The sequence below is a fragment of the Callospermophilus lateralis genome, chromosome 3 (assembly GCF_048772815.1).
Source record: "Callospermophilus lateralis isolate mCalLat2 chromosome 3, mCalLat2.hap1, whole genome shotgun sequence".
Lineage (NCBI taxonomy): Eukaryota > Metazoa > Chordata > Mammalia > Rodentia > Sciuridae > Callospermophilus > Callospermophilus lateralis.
The window spans coordinates 32,586,306-32,602,355 of NC_135307.1; the positions used below are offsets into that span (position 1 = coordinate 32,586,306).

The window sequence follows — 16,050 nt, forward strand, 5'->3', positions numbered from 1 at the left end:
AGTTGGACTACCACCATTCTTCTTGCCACCACAAAAGGCTGGAGACTCTTCTCTTCTCCATCAAGCTCCTGTATATGGTTAATCACCAGGTCTTTAGTTCAAGTGCATCTTTTTCTTTTTTCTTCTTTTAGTTCGTCTGACCCTGGCCAGGCTCCTATTGACTTAGGCCTGGGATCATTCATTGTTCTCAGTATTTTCTCTACTTCCCTGCTCATGAGAGGTGAGGGCTGCACAATATACTCTCTTGGATATGGTTTCTAAGACATGAAAGCACAATTATTTGTTATTGTCACAGCTGCTCATCAGTGGTAGAAACTCATAATGGGCTCACTGCAGTGCTACTGATGTATAAACTATTGTGACTATAACCTTTCCCACCTGCCCAGGATAGCATGTTGGAAGAAAACTGTACTCTTTATGTTTTAAAGCTTTCCTCTTCAAATGGTGCTAGGACAGCTAGATAGCCACATGAAGTTGGACCCTTATCTCATATGCTACATAGAAGTTAACAAATAATGGGTCAGTGATCTAAGTGTAAAAGCTAAAAGTCTTAGAAGAAAACATAGAGATAAATCTTAATGACCTTGGGTTTGGCATTGGATTCTTAGATATTACACCGAAAGCATGAGCAACAAAGGAAAATATAGATAAAGTGGACTTCATCTAAATTAAAAACTTTTGTACATCAAGGAAAACTAAAGTAAGTGAAGACAACTTACAGAATGGGGAAAATACTCACAAATCATTTATCAGATAACAGTTTACAATATATAGAGAATTCTTACAAAAAAAAAAATCACCTGCTTAAAAAATTGGGTAAAGGATCGAATAGACATTTCTCCAGAGAAGATATGCAAATGCCCAACAAACACATGAAAAAAGGTTCAGTATCGTTAGTCCATTAGGAAAATGCAAATCCAGATCAAAAAGAGACTCTACTTCATATGCACAAGGATGATGATGATGATGATAGAAATATGTGTTCTGAGCATGGTGAGGGTGTGGAGAAATTGAAACCCTCATATTCTGCTGGTGAAAATGTAAAAATGGTTCAGCTGCTGTGGAAAACAGTTTGGTAGTCCCTCAAGAAGTTAGCTATAGAATTGCCATGTGACTCAGCAATTCTATTTCTAGGTATGAAAATTGAAATAGTCGCATAAACATATCTATACATATTCAACACTGTTCTCAGTAGCCAGAAAGCTGAGATGACTCAAATGTCAATGGATGAATGGATAAACAAATTGTCACATACATACACAAAATGGAACATTATTCAACCATAAAAAGGAATGTCAAGTGCAAGATTCAGTGCCACACACCTGTAATCCCAGCTACTCAGGAAGCTCAGGCAGGAGAATTGTAAGTTTAGTGCCACCTAGAAAGACTCTGTTTCAAAATAAAATAGAGGACTGGGTATGTAGAGTACCCTGTGTTCAATCTCTAGGACTGAAAAACAGATGAAAGCTGTACTGATATAAGCTATAATATGAATAAACCTTGAAAACACTAAGTGAAATAAGCCAGATGTAGCATATTGTGTTTCACTTATATGAAATATTCAGAAAGGTAAATTGTAGAGACAGCACATTGGTGGTATCTGGGACTGAGGGGAGGGAAGAACAGGGAATGGGTGTAAGACTTCCTTTTCGGGGTGATAACTTTTTTTTAATATACCCTTATTTTATTTATTTTTATATGGTGCTGAGGATTGAACCTAGTGCCTTAAACATGCTAGGTGAGTGCTCTACCTGTGAGCCACAGCCTCAGCTGCATAAAGATGTTTTTTGAAGGTAGATAAGAAGTGATGGATCTACAGCATTGTAAAAATACTAAATGCCACTGAATTATTCACTTTAAAATGGTTAATTTTATATTGTTCAGATTTCATCTCAAAAAAAAAGTCAACAAAAACAAAAAGAGAAACGCTTTCACAAATTTATTTGCTTTAATTATTAATAACTGATGCTTTGTAGTTACCATATTTCAGGACACTATTGTCTATGACCCTCTGCCAAGATTTCTGGATGGTTTTTGATTACACCCTCTCTATTTTGATAAGGTTAGGACTCCTAAACCATGCATTCCTAAAGCAGATACCTTTAGGGGCCCTGAGCAGTTGAGCAAGTGTTTAAGGTCAGCTGGGTGTCAGGCAGCAGGGGACAGTGGTAATTAGTGGAACCTAGTGTAGCCATCCTGTACAAAGGCATTCTCATTTCTGAATGTCCCTGGCTTGTTCTTGGCCCATCATTCTGCCACACTTATTAAGCCAACTCTTAGACTAATATGAAACTTCATCCTCCTCCCGCTGTGCCCTGTCCCAGCCATGTTGGGGGTGGGGTGGGGGGTGCCAGCCCCCAACTCCACTGAGTATGAAAGGGGAAGGGAAGGATTCCCCCTGAATCTTCTGTTTATGGGTGGGTCAGAGACAGTCAGCAGCGGGTGGCTGCCTCTGGAGAGGGAATGGAGGGTTTCTTTAGTGTCACTTGCCTGCAGTTTGAATGTCTACTTGTCCATTATCTCTGCCACAGAAGAGTCTGGAAAGATCTTTTGTTAATAGATGAGATGGAGAAAGATTTTTTTTTTTCCTTTCCTTTTCTTTTTGAAAACCTGCCCAAGCATTTGGAGGCCTGTACCCACTCAAGATGCTGGAAGCCTGGGGTGGGGAGGGGTGTGTCCAGGGAGGAGGGGGAGGGTGTGGAGGAAAGAGCCTTTGTCCATTAGGTCTGGGGAGTGGCTGTTTTCTTTTGTGCCTCCAGCTCTATAGCTGCTGGTAATCCCTCTGAGCTGCTGCTTTTCTGAGAAGCACGTAGGACACAGATCTTTGACCCACATTCTTTCAATATATAACACTTAAATGGACCTTGATCTGGGGGACAGGCTGTGACTTGAGGCCCCTGCCTCAAACCCATGCCCTGAACTATCTATCCAAAGGAATCCACATGGATTCCTTCCATATAGATAAGGAAGGGTTTGAACTCTCACAGAGTCTGCTAATGCAAATACCTCTTAGGAGGTAAAAGGTTCAGCCTTCTTGAGGTTCTGTGGGATAACTGGAGAACCAGCCGAGGGAGCTAGAGCTAGTGGGAAGCCCTTTGGAGTACCCTGGCACACATAGGGCTGAGAACTATTGTGTACTCTCTTTGCTGTTCCTCTAGATAGATCTGGCTGGATGGAGCTAAGTCAGCACTTCTTATTGCTATTCTGTCTGCATCAGGTTCCTGTGCCACCCTTGCCATTTGGGCTTGTGTGGCATGGACCGGGGGGGAACCTTCCTCTTTTCTCTAAACAGCAGTCTGTTGAGCCCTGAATTCCAGGTGCCCTAGTGTCTGACCCATGAGCAGCAGTGGTTGCATGGAGCCTTTGGAACTTTACCACTTGTGAGGATGGAGGCTTGGCTTCCACGTGGCCAAAGAGCTCACTTGCTTGCTGCCCAGTCAGCAGAATTCCTTGGCTTACCTTACAGTACTCTAGTCGAGTAGTGTTTTGGGTCTTTTTAGCAAGATTGGCTCCCACAAGGGCACATTTATCACTGGGGTTAGCAACAGGTGGGGGAGGCTGCCTCAGCTGCTGCCCTAGGTGAACCAAGATGGAGCTTCCGTGTTCAAGTTTGGCACCTGTTAGGAGCCAGAGTATAACTGCTTTGGTGCCCTGGTTCCTCCTTCCTGGGGTATGGTCCCAAAAGCATCCAGGGTGTGAACTTGTTTGTGCCTGTAACCTCGCCAACTCATCACTCATTCTCTATTGGTGTTTGGGGGAAGTTACTGGATTATGCCAAAATCTCCAGAGCCTAATAGATGTGCTTTCTTAAGAGTAAAGTAATGTGATCACGGATGCTGTCCAGATGCTGTCTGAAACCTTGAAAATCCAATATTTGCCTCCAACCCCTGTGATCTGGGAGTGGTTATAACCTAGGGGTACCCTGGCAAACAAGTAGGAGGGTCACCTGTGATTCATAGCTCTTCCTTCACAAGATAGGATCAGGCTATAGGTGAAGAGAGCAGTCTCTGGAGTCTGGCTGCCTGGGACTCAGTCCTGGATTATTAATTGGGTAACCTTGGTGATTTGTTTAATAATGCTATAGCAGAGTTTCCTCATCTGTGAAATGAAGATGGCAACACTGGTTGAGTATTAAAGGTACTTAGGGGTTGGGGTTCTGGCTCAATGGTAGAGTGCTCGTCTAGCACATTTGTGGCATATGGGTTTGATCCTCAGCACCACATAAAAATAACGTTATTAAAAAACTATTTTAAAAAAGTACTTGGGTCCAGAAGTGTTTCAGATTTGGGATTTTTCTCAGGTTTGGGAATATTTGTTCAGATTTCACTGGTTGAACACTCCTAAATCATACTTGGATTAGAGATGCTCAACCTGAAGAAGCTACCTTTTAAGGTAGTTGTGGGACATCACCTCTAATCCTCTACTGCATTTATGTTTGTACCAATAAAACAGGGGGCTCAAAGGTGAATGCAGTGTAGGTGTTTAAGAGATGGTGGCTCCTGCCATCAGGCTCTGGTAGCACCAGGAAGAACCTACAGAAGAGGCCAAGAGGACGGCAGGAGGGCTTTGTGTTTAGTGGTTTCCCTGTGATTAATGTAGACTCTGATTTCTTCTGTCTTCCTTTCCTTGTCTAGTACTGATCCTGCAGAAGGTGGAGAATGGAGACCTGAGCAACAAGATACTGAAGATCACTGATTTTGGCCTGGCTCGGGAATGGCACCGAACCACTAAGATGAGTGCAGCAGGGACTTATGCCTGGATGGCTCCTGAAGTCATTCGTGCCTCTACGTTTTCCAAAGGCAGTGACGTGTGGAGGTAAGGACCTGAGGTGCAGAGGTAGTGTTCCCCAGGACTGTTTTGGCTGCACACATTTCAGGACTTGGAGATCTTAGGTTACCCCAAGTAGGCATCCCAAGTAGGTCTGAGTGACACCCTAAGGGCAATCTGTGTTAATTTCCATGGTGCCAAGAGACAGTTTGGGTAGATGTTTTCATCTAGCAAAAATACCGGGTGCAGTGCTGCACGGCTGTAATCCCAGTGACTTGGGAAGCTAAGGCAGGGGGATCACCAAGTTCAAGGTCAGCTTCAGCAACTCAGCGAGACCCTAAGTAACTTAGTGAGACCCTGTCTCAAAATTAAAAATAAAGGACTAGGGACTCAGTAAAGTGCCCCTGGGTTAAATCCCCAATGCCCCCCAAATAAATGAATGAACAAATAGATAGATCACCTCCTTCTGGTCCTTTTATGTTGGAAATTGCTTCCTGGAAAGGCCAGTAGGTTGCAGGGGGCACAGTGTTCTCTCATCTCTGACCTGGAGGATGGTAAGGGCACTGTTCACTCTTGGAGATCTTCCCCAGGGTAAGCCTAGATTGCTCAACTTCAGTGGCCATTACCGTGGGACTTGGGGAGGGTTTAACCCAATGTCCTGTCTGTAATTTTCCTAGCCAATGAGTATTCTTTGTGCTGTCTCTTTTTTTTTCTTGGTAGCTTGGAAATGATCCTTTTTTCTGTTATCCAGTTAATCTTTTACTCAAGGCTGGGTCTACTGGACATTGATCTAGAAATGGGAAAAGATGGCCCCTCAGTGTACCCCATGAACTGCAGAGTTACAGACTAGATATGACCAACTATCTCTCAAGTAAGCGTCAGCCCAAGAACATGGATCTAAAAGGTCTTGCCCTTGGGGCTGGGGATGTGGCTCAAGTGGTAGCGCGCTCGCCTGGCATGCGTGCGGCCCGGGTTTGATCCTCAGCACCACATACAAACAAAGATGTTGTGTCCGCCGAAAACTAAAAAATAAATATTAAAAAAAAAAGAAGAAAAAAAAATAAATAAAAGGTCTTGCCCTGATTAAGGAAGGAGGAGCAACTACAGAGTACACATCTCATGGCCAGGGGATAGTAGTATTGCCTTGGTATTCAAAAGCAAGGACTACGGTTTGTTAGCACCTATCAGTCTATGAAGTTAGTTCTTCCTGATGTGTTATAAGCATCTGTGTGTGTGTATGTGTACATATTCTTTAAAATAACAGCTTTATTGAGGTATTATTCACATACAATAAAACTCACCCTTTAAAGTATGTAAAAAATTTTTTTTAAAAATTTTATTTGTAGTTGTAGATATACAGAATACCTTTAATTTATTTGTTCACTTATATGTGGTGCTAAGGATTGAACCCAGTCTAGCTTTCTGCCACTTAGCTACAGCCCCAGCCCCTAGTCATTGATTTTTTAAAAAATTATTTATTTATTATTTAGTTGTAGTTGGGCACAATATCTTTATAATTTTTTTTTTAAAGAGAGAGAGAGAGAATTTTTTTAATATTTATTTTTTAGTCTCGGCGTACACAACATCTTTGTTTGTATGTGGTGCTGAGGATCGAACCCGGGCCGCACGCATGCCAGGCGAGTGCGCTACCGCTTGAGCCACATCCCCAGCCCAATATCTTTATTTTATTTATTTTTACGTGTTGCTGAGGATCGAACCCAGGGCCTCACTCATGCTAGGCGAGTACTCTCCACTGAGCCACAACCCCAGCCCGTCATTGATTTTTAATATAAAAAAAGTTGTGTATTGATCACCACTGTCATTAGTTTCCTAGGGCTATAGAAACAGATTAGTACAATCCAAGTGACTTAAAGCAACAGAAATATATTATTTTATAGTTCTGGAGGCCAGAGAGGTCTAAAGTGGGTGTCTCAGGATCACACCCTCTAGAGACAGTCCTAATTCCAATGAGGATTCTAGATATTAGAACATCAAGATCTTTTTAGGGTACCATTCAACTCACTACAACCACTGCCTATTTTCAGAACATGTTTTATCACTCAAGAAAAGAAACCCCATATCTATTATCAGTCATTGCCCAATCTGTCCTCCCCCTGCTTTTCAGCAACCACTAACTTGTCTTCTGTCTGTGGCTTTTCCTATTCTGGCTGTTTCACATTCGTGGAATCATAGGATATGTGTGCTCTTGTGAGTTACTTCTTACATTTGGCCTAATGTCTTCAAGGTTCATCCATCTCATAGCTTACATCAGAAATGCATTCTTTTTACGGTTTTTATAGTATATGAACATATGAATAGGCCACATGTGCTTAACCGTTTGTCAGGTGATGGACATTTGTGTTGTGTTCTCTTTGGGGCTATTATGAATAGGTTGTGGACATTTGTGTACGAATTTTTGGGGGAGCATATTCAGGTTTGTGTATGTAAATTCAGTTCTCCTGGGCATGTGCCGAGGAATGCAATTGCCAAGTCATAGGATACTTTTGTTTAACATTTTTTTGAGCCCAGAAAATTGTTTTCCTCATAGCAGCACCATTTCTCCTTCCTACGACAGTGTGTAAGGGTTCCAGTCTCTCCACATCCTCTCAACTCTTGTTACTGTCTCTTGTTTTGTTTTGGTCTACAGTGGGTCTCTGATTTAGAATTACCCCAAGGACTTAAGCCTCCTGATCCAATTTGGTTGGTGAATGTGGTATAAAAACAATTCACCCTTCTTCCTCCCAGCTTGTTCTGCTTCGGTGCTGTAGGATTTCCTTTAAGACACATTTTATTGAACCTATTACATGAACCTTAATCCCTCTCTCCTCAAGCTTCAAAAGATTTTCACCTTTATCAGAGGAAAATGTGCGCCCATTGATATACATATGGCAGTACTTGCTGGGTGCAGTGGCCCATACCTGTGATCCCAGTGGCTCAGGAGACTGAGGCAGGAGGATCGCAAATTCAAAGCCAGCCTCAGCAACTAAGTGAGGCTCTAAGCAACTTAGTGAGACTCTGTCTCAAAAAAAAAAAAAAAAAAAAAAAATAGGGCTAGAGATGTGGCTTAGTTGTTAAGTACCCTGGGTTCAATCCTTGGTACACACACACAAAAACAAACAAACATGGCAATACTTATACAGTGTTACGGTGTCACCAGCTATATGTCCTTGTTCCTGTGCTTTGGGCATTCTCTTCCTGTGTGTTGTGCTGTGCAGGGAAAGCAGTGATTAGAGCCAAGGGCCTCTTCCTCCGAGGATGTCTTACCTGTCATATGAGGAGCAAAGTGGAAGCATTTTCTGAATCATTTTAAGTTTTAAAATTACAATAATAATTTTAAAATTACAACAATAAAACATGCTCCCTGCAGAAACAAATTAGAAAATATACAAAGACAGAAAATAAAAGAAAACACCCTAAAACCATTTAGAGAGATAGCCTATATTGGTATTTTGATATGCTCACTATTTTTTAAAAATTTTTATTCTTTTTAGTTATACATGACAGTAATGCATTTTGACATATCATATATACGTGGAATATAACTTCCCATTGTTCACGTCTGTTTGTGTGCTGAGCCACCCATCCCTTAAAATGGGATCATTCTGTTTTATAAGCTGCTTTTAAAATGCAATATAGCAAGGACATATTACCACATAAATGAATGTTATGATGTCACTAGACATAGTAACATATATTTTAGCTTTTTTGCTGCTACGACTAAAAGACCCGACCAGAACAACTATAGAGGAGGAAAGGTTTATTTAGAGGCTCATGGTTTCAGAGGTCTCAATTCATAGAGAGCAGGCTCCATTCCTCAGGACTTGAGGTGAGGCAGAATATCATGGTAGAAAAGTGTGGCAGAGGGAAGCAGCTCACAGGTTATCAGAAAGCAGAGAGTCCACTCGCCAGATACAAATATATTCCCAAAGCCATGCCCCAATTCCCACCTCTTCCAGCCACACCCTACCACTTCGGTTAACACTCAATTAACCCCTATCAGGGGATTAAATCACTAATGGGTTAAGACTCTTACAACCCAATCATTTCTCCTTTGAACCTTATTGCACTGACTCGTGAGCTTTTCGGGGATACCTCACATCCAAACCATAACAGTATACATTGCATACATATGTGTGTTAATAATTTATTGGTTTGAATGAGCTAAAAACCAGAAGAAAAATTATATGTTACATTACAGATTTGAAATGCTTTCAGATGAATTAGTTCAGTAATTGTTCCTGGACTGTGAGATCAGACAATTACCACGTGCAAGAAATTCCCCAGCCCTCCTCATTCAAGGGAAACGAATGATCTACTTTCACAGCACAGCCCAAGCTGGTAGCCGTAGAGATAACCCAGGTTAATAAGAGGAAGTGCTGTCCCTCTGGTAAGAAGGGTTATGTCCACTCTCATCATTTTCCTCACTTTCAGAAAAATTGAACACCCCTTCCCCGACCGTCTGAAATGGTCGAAGGGATTACTGAACTTCTGGAGGTGGTTAATTATTAATCCAAGAGTGAATTCACAGAGACTTGGGTTCAGCAGTGAGGGGGCTGGTGGCTCTACCTTGAGGGGAGGGACTGAGATTTATCTGAGCTGACCTTTCCAAAGGGTCAGCTTATAAAGGACCTCTTCATCATTTTCCAACCCTGGGAGGGCAACAGGGTAGAGTGAGCCTGAGTTCTATTGCACTGACCTCTCCTGCCCACCTACCCTGGTGCTCACATCCACCTAACTTGTCTTTTGCACTTTCTTTCTTGGACTCTATTCCTGCCAAAGAAGTACCAAGTCTTCATTTATTCATTGTGAAAACAAAGAGAACCTTGGCACAAGAAAACTGGTGGGTTACATCATCTCCAGAAAGGCTGCCTCTCTGAGTCATGGTGTCCCTCAGCAAGGTTCTCACCAGACTCTGGGCTCTACCTTATCAGTTCCAGACTCTTCCTCATTTCAGGCCCTTTCCGAGAAGAAATCGCACATATTTACTAGCCATAGATGGTGATTTGGGGGTGGAGAGTGCCTGTTGCTATTACTTATTGCTTGTAACTACTCTGTAAAGTGAATACTGCAGTCCTAAGGAAGCAGATAAGGTGTACAGATGAGGTGACCTTGCTTCCTCAAGGGCATGTGGCTGGTAAATGGTAGGGTGGGCATTTGAGTCAAATGTGTATTCTCTTTCTGTATTAGCGTTGCTCACACTCAAGCAACAGTCCACATGCTTCTCTTAGCTGTAGAGCCCTTTGAGCAGAATAGACAAGCGCAGTTAGAGCAGAGCTGCCTTATCAAAACCGAGAAGGGTAGGATCCCAGGATCCTTCCTCTTCTGGGTGGCCCAAGGCATCTCCACAGGACACTCAGGGCTCAGTGTGAAAGTTGGAGCCTTTGAAGCATTCCCCTATCTTTCCAGGTATTTAGGGCTTGGAAACTGGTTGTCTTAGACTAGATGGAAGATTGGGTGCTGAGGGGCCTGCACTGGGGAACTGGAGGGTACAGAGAAACCCCAATGGAGATGGTTTCAGAGAACAGCATCAGCTTTATTGCACAGCAAAAATAGCTTTTTTAGTAGGTGTGTGCCAATTTGCATATAACAGTCACGACAGACCAGAGGTGACACACAACATACCATCTTATGGGAGTCTAGACACCAGAGTTTTGAAACTGCCACGTAGACTGACCTTGCATCAACAGGAGAATAACTTTTTTTCAAAGGAGCAAGAAAATGGTGTTTACCAGTGTTCTGTCAGCACTATGTCCCCAAAACATAGTGTTCTATGTTAGGACTTCCCTGCTGCACAATGAGCAAGATAAGCATTCCTCCATGAGGGTCCAAGGTGACCACAGAGGTTCTATGGGACTTCAGTTTTTGTTCTCCAAGAGCAGGCAGCTGAAGGTGGGAGTGGCTCTCACCTTGGAAGCTGGACAGCAATGCTAAAGTTTCTTCAGGATCACTCTGTAGAAGTTACTGAGTATGACCACTGTCTGATTAAGTCACATTTAAGGTTTGGCAGGAAGTACACTCGTGCAATTCTTGAGGGTGTGCAAGGCTTACTCTAGCACACCCAGTGCAGTCGGCATTCATTCCCACGCCCTTCTACCAATTCACATGCCTGTGAGCACCTGTGTACAGAGCCAGGCTAGTCTGAGAATCCAGAGGTTAAAAACTGCCACCCCTGCCTTCTAGGAGCTCTTTGGCTTTAAACAAACAACTACAGTGCAAGGAAGCCCAAACAAGGGGACGTCAGAAAAGGCTTCCCAAAGTGTCCATCAGCCACCAACTGAAATCTGCCTTCTTATCTAGACCTGCAAGTGTCTATTTCCTTGTCAAGATACATAAAGAAAATGATGATCTTTGGAGGCCTTACTGGGATAAAGGCACAGTCCAAGGAGACCTCCAACTCCAGTGCCCTCGCACATTGGTTGTCACATAGTTTTTTGGAGCCAGGCTTGATCACTTGGGAGTCTTCAAGAGGAAAACCGTGGTCTGGATTGCTCGCCTCCACATGCTTACCCTGTCTCTGCTCTGCTGCTCCTTCCCTTAACAGCAGGGCTTAGCTGGAGGGCCACCTCCTGTTCCCATCCTGGCCGGGTTTTAGTGATCCTCCTTCCTGTCGCAGCATCTCTGTTGTGACTCATCACTCTGTATTCTAGCTGTCATCCTCTTGATCCCTCTCACTAGTCTCTTTTCTGATAAGATCTGTGTCTTGTATCCCAGTGCCTGGCATTGAGCTTTATGCCTAGAAAACATTTACTAGATGTTTAAAATGAATGGGTGAAGGGTGGGGCATTTGAGTTGGATCCTGAAAGATGATCAGCATTACCAAGCAGAGGATGGTAGAAGGGAGTTCTAGAGAGAGAGTTGAGAGTTCCCAGGGTCACCGTGATGTCCTCCATGTATACCACTGAACTTGTCTAGGAATCGCTTTCCCCATTTGCCCAATAAAGACAGTACTCACTGCACAGGCTTGTTGCAGAGATTCAAGATGATGTTCCTTAAGTATTATAGCATTCTGCGTATACAGACTATCTACTGGGTTTATTATTTTTTTAATTAATATAGTCTTTGTTGCTGGATGTACACTAAAGATGGGCATTGTAAGAAATTTGAGGTTGGTGTTGAGTGAAGGACTTTTCACTCTAGCCTTCTGACCGTTCATAGCTTTATAGTTTCTTGTTCTGACTTTTTTTCTCTCTCCATCTCTCTCTTTTTTTTTTTTTTTTTTTTGATTGGTAACTAGGGATTGAACCCAAGGGTGCTATATCATTGAGCCTAGCCCGCCCCGCCTTTAATGTCTTATTTTGAGACAGGGTCTCACTAAGTTGCACAGGCTGACCTCAAACTTGTGATCCTCCTGCCTCAGCTTCCCGAGTTGCTGGGATTACAGGCATTAATTCTTCAAAGGATTGAATGCTATATGATTTTGCCTGAATTTGATTGTGAATTCATAGAATAATTCTTCCACTAAGCTTTCTACGATTCATTCCTATTAGGACCTGAGAAATTCTTATGTGAATCTGAAAGGTAGGGAGGGCACACTGCAGTTCTCACAGCCGACACACCACTCTGCCCTGACCCAGGTCTGCCTTGTGAAACAGAGGTCTCTGTGAAGGACTCACTCATACTGATTTGGGGGCAGGAATCTACTTAACCTTATGGATATTTAAAGAAGCCTTTACAGGACCAAAATCTGTGTTGAATTGTAAGCTGTTTGCTTTTCTAAAGCTAAAAAAAAAAAATGTGTATCTGTGACAAAAACTGACATTTTCTTGAAACAGAAAAAAATTATGTTTGGGAGATTGCCTGTCCTCTTAGTTTATTTCACTGAGAACAGTAAAATAGCTATGGCCATTGTGCACTTATTTAAAGTTATTTAATTTTGTGACAGCCTTCTGAGACTGATAAATGTTATTGCTCTCGATAGATGAGGAATTAGAGGCTTACAGAGAGATGTAGTAGTTTGCCCACGGTGGCATACCTGGGAGTGATGGAATAGACTTTGAAATGAAGTGTGCTTGACTCTATAGGTTTTGTTTTTAGCTGGTAGGCTTTGTGGTTTCCCTTTTCTATTTAACTAGTTGGTCTGTTCCATTACTGTTCCTTGGTTAGGGAGAACATGGGGGTGCTTGATGCAGGCTTGAGAGCTATTTTGTGAGGTTGTAGTTATGATTATTATATCTCTTCTGTCTTCTTCCTGTCCCTAGCTATGGGGTGCTGCTTTGGGAGCTGCTGACTGGTGAGGTGCCCTTCCGAGGTATCGATGGCTTAGCAGTGGCTTATGGAGTGGCCATGAACAAACTTGCCCTTCCTATACCTTCTACCTGCCCAGAACCTTTTGCCAAACTCATGGAAGGTAAGTAGCCCCCGGCCTGAACAAAACTGGAGACAGTTTTCCTTTTGATAGCACTTGATTGATATTGGCCAGTTTCACAAGATCAGTTAGAGAAAGAGGAGATAAAGTATTAGTCATCCCATGAGGAGTCCTTTGGGCCATTGAAAGAGCTACTTCCTGCTGAGGCAGGGCCCTTCTGCCTATGTCCAGTATCAGTAGAAGGTAACTTAGTAACTAAAGCCTGCTGTCTAGTACTTCACAATCTTATTAATATAAAATAAGAAGATGGGGGCTGGGGTTGTGGAGCCCTTGCCTAGCATGTGAGGCACTGGGTTCAATCCTCAGCACCACATAAGAATAAATAAAGCTATTGTGTGTACCTACAACTAAAAAATAAATGTTTAAAAAAATAAGAAGGTATAATAGCTTTTATTTCAGGACCTCTGCGTGTCTTACTTGTAGAAATGAACATTGGGGAAGAAAGGAACTCTAAAGTCCTCTGGGCAAATGCCCTAATTTTGTAAGTGAGAAATACAAAGCTGATCAAGGTTAAGTGGATAATTGGCCATTCTGCTAATTCGTGGCTTTTCCTGATTCCCATTTTTATCTTTTCCTTCTCTTCATTCCATTGAGTTGGGGAAGGGCAGCTCATGTATTTATGGAAAATCAAGGCTCAGGCTGTAGTTACCCTTTGTCAAGACTTGAATTGTATAGTAACATGATTGATCGTGGTAGCAGTACTGTACACAGAAAACTCTTCGGGTTTGCTTTCCTTATGCTTCATTCACATCAGAACTGGACGGGTGCAGAGCAGCTGTGTTTGATTTCCAGTTTTGCTCTCTATGGTTGTAATGCTGGGCAGCCTGCTTAACTCTTGAGTCCTGCTTGGGGTTACCTCAATTCCAGTCTCAGTTTCGGAAGGAGAAAGAAGAGAGAGTTTTTTGGTAAATGAACTCATGTAATACCCTAAGTCTTCTGTTCACCTCAGTCCATTCATGCTTTCTGTTTTCTCATGCTTTCCATTCAGACTGCTGGAATCCCGACCCCCATTCACGACCATCTTTCACAAGTATCCTGGACCAGCTAACCACCATAGAGGAGTCCGGTTTCTTTGAAATGCCCAAGGACTCCTTCCATTGCCTGCAGGATGACTGGAAACATGAGATTCAGGAGATGTTTGACCAACTCAGGGCCAAAGAAAAGGTAAGAGAGGAAAAAAGGCAGGCGCTGGCTCAGTGGACCTTCTCCATCGGGGCCTCTGGACTAAGTCTGTCCTTCAACCCTGCTTCTGACCTTCCCTGACCACCTTCCTGCTGGGTAGCTATTTAATTGTCCAAGCCAGAGGAAAAGCACCACTGGACAGCTGCCAGTGGGGTATCTCAACCTGCCAGCCACAATTATGAGAGGCTTCTGAGACGGTCTCTTGGTTCTACGGTGGACTTCCAGAAGGACTTTAGCTTCATATAGGGATAATTCAGTATGAGAATAGCACTCAGAACATCCTACCCAGTGTCTTGGTATCAGACTCAGAAACAGAATACGGGCCAGGAATGCCATGGGTCTGAAATTGTGGGACATTTTTCATGGAAAGGGTTCCAAGCGCAAGTCATCTGGGGAGTTCAGAGACTGCTGGCCTGCTGGAGATCTGCCTTTTTGTTTTAGTGGCCATTTCCCAAATGGCCCCTCTTTACCTCTTTGCTGTGTCTCTAGTAGTCAGCATCCACACAGGCAAAGCCAATCATAAGCAATTGTGTGGCTTATACTGTAAGGGCACGCCTAAATCTAAGGGATATAGCGAGGCCCCTGAGGGTTGTCCACAGAGACTTGGTTAATTTCTTTTCCCCTTCTCACTCTGCACGTGGGAAGTTGGGAAGTTACTAGAAATATGAAAGCTAAAATTGTATGTAGCTAAAATTGTACATGCTTTATTGTTTCCAGTTATTTTGCTTGGGAAATCTGATGAGACCTTTTTGTCCTGTTTATTCAGAGCCCTGTCACCAGCGTGTAGGGAAGGTATTATTGTTCCTGTGTCAGAGCTGAGGGTCAGTGGCCTCCTTGTCATTAGAGCTAGTAAGTGGGGCAGGAGGACCTTGAACCTGGGCCTTCTGATTCTGAAATCTGTGTTCTTTGCAATATTAAGGTTGTTCCCTTACACAAATGACTTATAAATAATTTCTGGAGCTGATTTGAAGAGATTAGACTCCTATGGTACATAACAATCTGAACCTAGTACAGTTTAATATTGAGTGTGCTGCCGGGGAGTGGAGTAAGCTTAGGACAGATATTGGGTGGCTCTGAACTGGCCATTGAATGGGATGATCACGAGACACTTCTATCATTACTGTTCCAGCTAGAACTCCCAGAGTGATCAGCCTCTTTTTAGACGATTAACCAGTGACTCTTGGTTACCTTTCTTTTGGTCAATAAAACTATAATATATATAAATATACACATATATATATATGATTATAAATTATATGTAATTATAAATTATATATGCCAGTAAGAAAAATGAAGACCATATTTTGTCAGCAGGTAGCTACAGTAATTCCACTGCCCCCTTCCATTTTCCATGGTTTTGCTTTCTGTGGTTTCAGTTACCCATGATCAGCTATGGTTCAAAAAATATTAAATGGGACATTACAGAAGTGAACAATCCACAAGTTTTAAATTGCTTTCCATTCTAAGTAGTGGGGTCAAATCTCATGCTGTCCCAGCCGGGACGCCAGCCACCCCCCTGACTGTGCACACTACCTGCCTGTTAGTCACTCAGTGGCTGTCTCAGTTATCAGATCCACCCATCCTCTATCAGTGCTCATGTTCAAGTAACACTTATTTTACTTAATAATGGCCCCAAAGCATGAGAGTAGTGATGCTGGTGACTTTATTATATTGCTATAATTCTATCTTATTATTGGTTATTGTTATAAATCTTATACTGTGCCTAATTTATAAAT

At 42.6% G+C, this 16,050-nt stretch overlaps 1 protein-coding gene across 3 annotated transcripts in view; it reads left to right on the forward strand.

Annotated features, from left to right (window-relative positions):
- The window catches only part of Map3k9 (mitogen-activated protein kinase kinase kinase 9), a 67,733-nt gene that overhangs the window by 39,163 nt on the left and 12,520 nt on the right, over window positions 1–16,050 (forward strand). For all 3 annotated transcript variants that reach the window (XM_076848120.2, XM_076848121.2, XM_076848122.2), the window contains exons 3-5: window positions 4,635–4,815; window positions 12,966–13,114; window positions 14,121–14,296. In XM_076848120.2, coding sequence (XP_076704235.2) covers window positions 4,635–4,815; window positions 12,966–13,114; window positions 14,121–14,296 — 506 coding nt within the window. The remainder of the gene's footprint in view (window positions 1–4,634; window positions 4,816–12,965; window positions 13,115–14,120; window positions 14,297–16,050) is intronic.